At 39.1% G+C, this 9,256-nt stretch overlaps 1 protein-coding gene across 9 annotated transcripts in view; it reads right to left on the reverse strand.

Moving 5' to 3' along the window:
* Positions 1-9,256, reverse strand: part of RALGAPA2 (Ral GTPase activating protein catalytic subunit alpha 2) — a 308,387-nt gene that overhangs the window by 207,810 nt on the left and 91,321 nt on the right. For all 9 annotated transcript variants that reach the window (XM_081831950.1, XM_081831946.1, XM_081831942.1 and 6 more), the window contains 3 exons: positions 8,581-8,718; positions 5,461-5,609; positions 761-872 (listed from right to left, as the gene is read on the reverse strand). In XM_081831950.1, coding sequence (XP_081688076.1) covers positions 761-872; positions 5,461-5,609; positions 8,581-8,718 — 399 coding nt within the window. The remainder of the gene's footprint in view (positions 1-760; positions 873-5,460; positions 5,610-8,580; positions 8,719-9,256) is intronic.

The following is a 9,256-nucleotide window of genomic DNA, read 5'->3' on the forward strand; positions in this document are numbered from 1 at the left end:
TAGAATATTACGCAGCCATCAAAAAAAAAAAAACACCCCAAATCTTGCCCTTTGCAACAACATGGATGGAACTAGAGGGTATTATGCTAAGCGAAATAAGTCAATCACAGAAAGACATGTATCATATGATCTCACTGATATGAGGAATTCTTAATCTCAGGAAACAAACTGAGGGTTGCTGGAGTGGTGGGGGGTGGGAGGGATGGGGTGGCTGGGTGACAGACATTGGGAAGGGTATGTGCTATGGTGAGTGCTGTGAATTGTGCAAGACTGATGAATCACAGACCGATACCTCTGAAACAAATAGTACATTATATGTTTAAAAAAAAAAAAGAATATAGTAGGAAGGGAAAAATGAAGGGGGGGAAATCGGAGGAGGAGATGAACCATGAGAGACTATGGACTCTGAAAAACAAACTGAGGGTTCTAGAGGGGAGGGGGGTGGGGGGATGGGTTAGCCTGGTGATGGGTATTAAAGAGGGCACGTTCTGCATGGCGCACTGGGTGTTATACGCAAACAATGAATCATGGAACACTACATCAAAAACTAATGATGTAATGTATGGTGATTAACATAACATAATAAAATAAAATAAATAGATTACAACCTTTAAAAAAAGCTAAAAAAGAAAATTAACAATGAAATTTCTAGAAATTTAGAGTTTAATTTTACTCTCAAAATTCTCAATGATTAAAACTATTTTGCTGTAAAATCTGATTCATTTCTTGCATTTGCAGTGTTTTAATAAAAAAGACTTACCCTAAACAGTAACCCTGCCAAGCTCTGGGCAAACAAGTCTTTTATTTGTTTATCCTTTGGCTTCTGCATGACAGCTTCTGTTATCCTGAGTAGTATTTGCAACATCTGTTCCCTGGGCCACCCAAAATAAAAACTCACATTAATCACATTTCCAAAGCACTTTAATTTATAGGTATAAGAAATTCTCTTAAGAATTTAGCAACAATGATAATCATGTATTACTCAAAAGTATTAATAATCTGAATGCCAATTACACAATGAATACCATATTTTATCAAAATAAACCTTCTTACATTACAAAAGTTTAAAAATATGTGACCTACACACACATCAATAGGCAGGATAAAACAGGTATCATCCTAGCCTAATTTTATCCCCTTCTAACAGGGAGGCAAGACTGTTTCTCCAACTATACCAATCCCTTAAAAGTGCTCAGTGAATAGTTGTGCCCATTTGAACTTAATGCAGCATCCTTTAATTTTCCCATCCATTATTTTACTTAACCTGTGAGGTCTCCCCATCTATCTTTGTGGTAGGAAATAAAACAGACATTCTGGTCCTCATTCTGGGGAGATACACAGTCAGTATCATACTATGACTGAAATCCAGAGGAACTTGCAGGTAGGGGGGTTTGGAAAGGTCACCTTTGGTCACTTTGAGGCATGGAGTTTTGTGCCTGGAAGATGCTGGGTCTGCAAGAGGGCACTGAAGACACAAAATAACACCACTAATTATGTAAATAGCATTAAGTTCTTCAGAACAGCCAAAGGGCATTTTTCTTTCTCACAGCTAAGTTACAGTCTTCATATCAGTGTTTGCTTACTTTTCCTTTTCTTGAATTCCATGCAAACCAAGAACACGTATCTTTTGTATATAAGGGAGGTCTGTTTGTTTTGAGGGGAACCACACCTTTTAACTTCTCCTTCGAGGTCTTATCCACTAACTGTTCATTCATCTTTATAACTTTCTCCTTGGCCTACATGCTCATTAATGATAAGATCGGGAACTGGACAAAGTCATCCAGTCCAGGTCAGATGATGAGATCTCCAAATCACAGTTGCTTTATATTTTTCTTGTACTTCCACATATTGAGACAGTATTTTCTCTTAACAATAATATGGAATCTCATTAAGCTTCTCATGGTACAATGACCTCTAAAAATAGGGTTTCCTGCCCTATTTGTAGCTGACCCCATTTGATTTTCATCCCAGGGTTATCTGTTGGCAACATCTAGAACTTTGTTCTAGTTGTTTGCTTGTGCTGTACACTGTCTATGGGTTCTGGAAGCATGGAGTAAGAAGAGCTCTCAAGTCATGGGAGATTGGGTGTATGCATCTGGAACAGACAGCTTAGAGGAGGATGAGGGAAGAAATGGCACAGAGCAGGGGACAGCATGTCTCTCACCATATTCAGGGTACCCAGGCCCCTGTCACAGACCCCAGCATCACCACTGCCTGCTCACATTTATGTGATGCTTAAGACAACAAAAAATAATCCTTTCCACATGCATGGTTACATACCCATCTTATGAACATGATGAGAACAAAAAGCATAATAATTTTCACATAAAACCTCAAACAAGTAATATATGTTAAAAAAAAAGAAGATACCAGGAAGGGAAAAATGAAGGGGGGGAAATCGGAGGGGGAGACGAACCGTGAAAGACTATGGACTCTGAGAAACAAACTGAGGGTTCTAGAGAGGAGGGGGGTAGGGGGATGGGTTAGCCTGGTGATGGGTATTAAAGAGGGCACGTACTGAATGGAGAACTGGGTGTTACACGCAAACAATGAATCATGGAACACTACATCAAAAACTAATGATGTAATGTATGGTGATTAACATAACATAATAAAAAAAAAAAAAGGAAAAAAACCCAAACCTCAGTCATGGGAACTGCTATCAAAAAATGCAAACCTGGGAGCACCTGGGTGGCTCAGTGGGTTGAGCATCTGCCTCTTGGTTTCGGCTCAGGTCATGATCTCGGGGTCATGGGGTGGAGCCCTGCATCCGGCTCTGCACTCGGCAGGGAGTCTGCTTATGATTCTCTTTCTCTCCCTCTGCCCCTCCCCCCACTCACACATTCTCTCTCTCTCTCAAATAAATAAATAAACTTAAAAAAAAATGCAAACCTGACCAAAGCAATGACTGACAAAGACACAAGGTTAATTTAATTTCTGAACCTATGAAAGCTTGGCAAGCCATGAAATTCCCACACAGTCTTCTGGAAGAAAATGAGGTGTAAAGATCATCTCCAGTTTGGAAAAATCTTTCCTAACACTGTTGACTCCAGCTTGTTTCTTTGCATTTTGTGAAATACTGACTTTCGGTCCCTCCTCCTCACAAAAGAACTGCTCCAGAGTGTAAAACTTCCATGGGAACATGGGAAATTATGCGTGTGTGCTGTCCCTGCACTGAGGAACAGGTTTCCTACACTCTTTACTACTGACGTTGTCCCCATCTTCTCACACAGGTGGTACTGTTAACCATTCACACAACACTGCTGCTCACTATTTCAGGACTGCTTCTTAGCACTTCTCTGGCTACAGCCCTAGTGTAAGCTGCCATCAGCTACAGCCCCTGACTTTGTCTACTCCTCCCTCTCCCCTGCACTGTCTCTCCTCCAGAAGCAGTCAGAGAAATCTCTGGAAACATAAACTGGATTGTGTCACACTCTTGCGCACACACAGAGGAGTAGCCAATGTCCCTCCTGTGGCCGGCAAGGCCCCACTCAACCTGGCTCTGGTTGGTCCCTGTCACATCCCCTCCCACCCTCCCTCTCCTTCTGTCTGCTCCACTACACTGGCCTAGAACACACCATACTTGGTACCTGCGTTCCTCCCATGGGAAGCTCTATGCTCAGACCTCCCGCTGATCTCTCCCTCCCTGTCCTCAGGGTGCTGCTTACAAAGGTCTTCCTGGACACCTGTAGAAAAACATTCCCTCACCCTCCACTCTGTCCCCTTTCCCAGCTTTACTGTGCTTATACCACTGAAACTGCTACATTCCTTTTGTCTCTCAGTCTATGAGGATGGAAACCTCACAAGGGCAAAACTCTGTCTAGTTCACCTTATATCCTCACAGCAGGAGCTTAGTAGTTATATACTGGATGAAAGAAAGGAGAAAGGGAATTCAGGGATTGTCCAACACTAAAATGCACAGGAAATTCTGCTAGGGAAACAGGCCACACCTTTCTATGTGCTACTGACTATTTTTTGGTATTTTCGTCTATTTCTGTAACTTGCTTTTTCTTAATACTTTAACCTGGAAATTTCTGAATTATTAAAGAAAAGATTTGCTTAATTTTATCTTAGAATTTTCACCAAAAAAGATTACCAAAACGATCAAAATACTACTGATACAAAGGTAAACTGAATTCATAGTTTTCAAAGAAAAAACGCATCAAAAATACGATTGCTATACTATCGAGGAGATGTTTCTGTTGTGAGCATACCAGTATTTCTCATTACTTTCAATGTTACGTCTGACACAGCATTTAACTTTGTTTAAATCATATTGTTCATCACAGTAATATTTCCAGTCTGAGAAAGATGACCCTGGAATTTATGCCTTAAAATAATCATTTTGATTCCTGTGGTTTCTGTACCAGTGAACTTGCTACCTGACCGGATTCCTTTAGGCCCACCCTCCCTTCACCAGAGAAAGAAAAAGGCTGGACTCCACAGCCCCAGGGGCCCCTGAAAGCTCAGTCCGGTCTCATTTCCATGCTTTCCACCAGGTGCACACAGAGCTTTCCAAAGCCCCCTTAGTGCTGACACAAGGACATCCAGAAAAAGCATCCAGAACACAGGCTTTGTAACGCGGCCCCACCAAGGATTTCCATGAGGGAAGTGGCCACTGGAGCTGGTTTGCAGCGTCCTGCGCACTGAGCGCAGAGGCCAAAGCTCACTGACAGCAGGGCTGACCCAGCCAGGCCACTCCAGGGCAGCGCTGGGTGGGAAGAACATGCAAAGGACAGGCTAGAGAGGCATTTTACAACCAGAATTGAGGGACATGAAGAAAGAGGATTACAAAGGGGCTCTGAGGCCTCTGTTGCTGAGAACGTCTGAAAACACCTCCTAAGCTGGAGTGATGCATTCATTACGGGACAAGGGCATGGGAAAAACCTACAGCACTGTTTACTTTCAGGGATATTATAAACACACAGACACCAAACAAAAACAAAGGATAAAAACGAAAACATTTTGCATAAGCACATTTTCATGACGCCACTATATGTTTGACGGTATTATTTATTCAGTCATTCTGACAATTTGTCATTTAAAATAATTGTTTTTTCAAAGTGAATTTAAGGCTTCAAATTTGAAGCAATAAAAATCAGTTAACAGCATTTCAGAGCAATTAACAACCTCTCCTGGGCTTATGAAGAACGATATAAAACACCAGTTATGCTGCTTTTCCACAAAGCAGTCTGATGACAATTTAAAATGGAAAAATCTACTATTAAGTAATACGACTACTTTTAATTCAGTAATGTTTTTAAAGCCAATAATAAAAATAAACTATCAAAGAGCTGGATACTTCTTCATAATTCACAGAAACTGTTACAAAAGATTGATTATCATCTTATTGTTAACTTTGTAAAGCCATTAGGAAGTGGAGACTTTAACCTTTGAATTATTATGTTGAAAAACAGAAACATCTGTTTTACAGTATTAATTAATTTGAAATAAACTTACCATGTCTTTTTATTCATTGTAAGTTCCATTATCATGCGCCTAAAAATAATCAAAACAGCTTTACAGGCATCAATTTGTTCTTTCAAGAGCATGGGAACTTCAGGACATGGTTCCAGCAAAAAGACGTTTGCTGCATTTGTCAAAAATACCTTGAAATCAAGAAATTTTACATAGAAAATGTAATTAAACATAAAGATCTGAACAAATTTTTCTTAAAGATAATGATATTAATTTCCCTCTACCAAGGAATCACCTTTGAGTTGTCTCAATAAGGTTAAGTGGCACCAACACATACTCAAGATTTTTTTTAAATGCTTCTCTTAGAATCACCTGAGACACCTGAAAGACCTTTTCTAAAAAATTATTAATACATACTAATAGTGCAACTTTAGAAAATTTATGAATGAGAAAAGCTTTTGAAGACTTCTTTTTGACATTCCCTCAAAGGAAAAGGGGAAAACGGTAAGATAGGATCACTGTTTCTGGGTGAGAAATTTTGGGGTCGGGGAGGGGGAGAGGAAGAGGTGCAGCTGCCAGACAGTGGCTGGGAAAAACCATCTGATTATTGTTGAATCTCCCAGCACATGAACTTTGCTGACAGGAAGCACAGCCAGCATCACCCAACATGGGTGCAGATCTCTAGGAGCTGTAAGGAGTCAGGAAACAGACAAGGCCACATGGTCAACAGTACATAGCTTCCAGGTGCTTCCAGGTACACTTTTAATATGAGAACTATATTATGCAATAGGATATAAAACCTAAGTGAATTCTTGGGATAAAAACAGATTAAAAAAAACTTAGATGATCAGCTGACCACTCTACACTCTACCTCAGTCCTTTACAAGTTCACTATCCTTTACACTCAGGGGTGTTCAGTAGAAAATAGTGAGAAGCACAGATGCAGGCTATTATGTAGGACGTGACTGCTTAGGGGCACTACAGTAAAGTAACACTGTGTTTCTACTGACACAGAGGATACCAGTGACCCCTCAATTTAGGAGACTCTGAGTTGTCAGTCCGGTGATGAAGGTGGATGTGTACCATCTACTTAGATCCTATGCCTTCTTAAGTCTCCCTTGTGTTCAACAGTACAAATTCAAAGGATCTGGGAATAAACAGAGCTTTGCTGGCTCACCTGTGAATGAAATCCATTAACACAACATCTTAAAACAGATGCACAAACTGAAGAAATTAAAATAAACAAGCTCAAAAGTCAAGTGGGTGAACTAAAATATTGACAGCCTCTAAGATTATCTTGTGTAAGATTAAAAAGGTGTCATGGCCCAATTTTCTAGAAAGAATTACTAAATAAGCACTATAATAGTTGATAACAGATAACAGCAATTGTGAAGAATTTACTAGCCTTCAAGTGGGAAAAAGGAAAACAAAGAACTTTTTGACTAATCAACTATAGCAGTTTTAGTGTAATTTTAGTGGCCTTTTTTTTTTTTTTCCCACTATCCTGACTGAAATCAAGACCTGAGCTGAGAAAACAAGAGTCAGAGGCTTAACCAACTGAGCCACCCGGGTGCCGCTAGTGGCCATGTTTTTGGAAGACATACGGCATAGATGATCCACTGTTAAGACAGATCTTTAACTCAATGTATTTGGTTTCTTGATTTGAATTTGAAACTTTGCATATTCCCAAGTAAAAGTGAGGAGTCTTCATATATTATATACACCTTTTATTTTCTTTTTTAAAAAAGATCAAAATGCCAACTCCATGAATATTTCTTACTACCATGTCAGTATTGGTTAAAGTAAAAATAAATAAAGAAAATTAATATGTCCAAATTGTACCTGTCAACAGCAACTGCAGAAGAGTACTAACTTATTCAACCTGTACTTGGCCACTTTTTCCTAATGAACCAAGGAAAGGACCAAAGATACTGGATACAAAGAGAACAAAAACAGCTATTATAATCCAAACTAAACATTTTTGAACACTGTTTTGCTATAATCAAGTGGAAAATTTTTTTTCTTGGTTTGGCCAAGTAGATGTAACTTATCCTTTCAGAAAACAAATTAACAGTCTCCTGAATTTAGGAAGATACTGGCAGTGAAATGGCTGAGGATGGCATAAGGCAATCCACTTGGAGGACAAGGACTACCAAGAGACACAGGCAGGAACTCCTGCATGCACTTCTCTGGTGAAGACACAGATTTTACTAACAACTGGCACTGGAGTTCTTTGAAGCTACTCTAGTAAAATCATCTTGATTCTGTTTAAAGTTAATTTCAAATTATTTGCTGATTTTCACTGAAAAATGAAAAAACTCAATAGTTACAAAGTATTAAACTGCTAATGAACATGAAAGCGAAAAGGATACCATGACAAGGAATCCTATCAAGAAATGGATGACACAAGCAGTGTCATTAAAAACTGGGCAACAGGCAAACCATGCCCATGCTACCTCAGATCTCATGCCTGGCCTCTGTGTGGGAGGCCTACTGGCCATGGCTAGAAAGGTGGATACAGGGTGGAGGGTGGGGCGCCAGAGAGCAGGGGAAAGAGAGGTATTCTGTGTTTTCACTTATACTCCTAACAACCTTCCACCTAGATGCGAGCCAAGAGGTAATCAATCTCCCAATCCCCATTTTTGAGATAAAAACCTGAGGTCTGGGAAGATTAAGTGATCAGCCAAAGTTGTTCTTTCCACTGTTCCCAAATGGCATCGGTTCTATTTTATATATTCATACAGATAAATATTTAAAAATTAGAGCATTTATCATCATTCTTCAATTTTTAAGAAGAATATTCCTTATAAGATTATATAATCATCATGCTTGTCTTGCAAATTAGAGTCCAGGTGACTGACTAACTCCCCATATGTGTTCAAAAGATACTTTTTAAGATTTGGATCTCAGTCATTTCACATTCACTGCGTAATAATCCCTCTCAAAAACCTGCAACCAGCTCACAGGGTCTCCTTCGACTAGAAAAAAATCTTTACGAATTGAAGGTGAGCAGTCAGGAAGAAAACTCAGAATGAGAACTTAAGAGCTGTTTACTGACAGGTAGATAAAAGTATCACCATACTTTAATGAGGCTATCACAATAAACAAAATGTTCAAATTGACTCCAACTGGAGGTCTTTATGTCTCCGGCTGGCTGCGTACCTGCAGCATAGCCTGGACCCCGGCTTTCACGTTCTTATTTTCCTCTTCTGTCACACATCCTCTGCTCACTGCACTCGTGAAGGAGTATGTTCGTCCCCAACTGGAAGATCGCTTATGACGAGAACCTTCAGATGAGGTCTTTAGAAGATAAAAATCAATTAACGGAGGGGGAAGAATACATGTTTGCATATTTAATTCCTTACACTCACCAAAATTTTTGAGAATATAGGTTTTAGGAGGACAAGTGTTTTTTTCCATTTTGTTCACCACCTCCAGCACCTAAAATAGTGCCTAGCGTTTAGTATGTGCTGAAGAAATAAACAAAGGTCCAATGACTGAGTCTGTAACACAGACCTTTAAAATTGTGTGATAAATTCCATTTACTTATCTATTCATTTTGACCTCATGACCAGTTAAAATGATTTCACCAATATTAAAAAATCAAAATTATGGAATTAATACAGATATTTAAAAGTGATATGCCTTTGATTACAGTTTTAAATGTTTGTTGCTAATTGCTGCAACAAATACACACTTTTATTTTTTAAATTTTATTATGTTATTTTAGCCACCATACATCATTAGTTTTTTTTAAATTTTATTTTGTTATGTTAATCACCATACATTACATCATTAGTTTTTGATGTAGTGTTCCATGATTCATCGTTTGCATATA

This window comes from Leptonychotes weddellii, chromosome 10 (genome assembly GCF_054177405.1).
Source record: "Leptonychotes weddellii isolate Sample4059 chromosome 10, ASM5417740v2, whole genome shotgun sequence".
Lineage (NCBI taxonomy): Eukaryota > Metazoa > Chordata > Mammalia > Carnivora > Phocidae > Leptonychotes > Leptonychotes weddellii.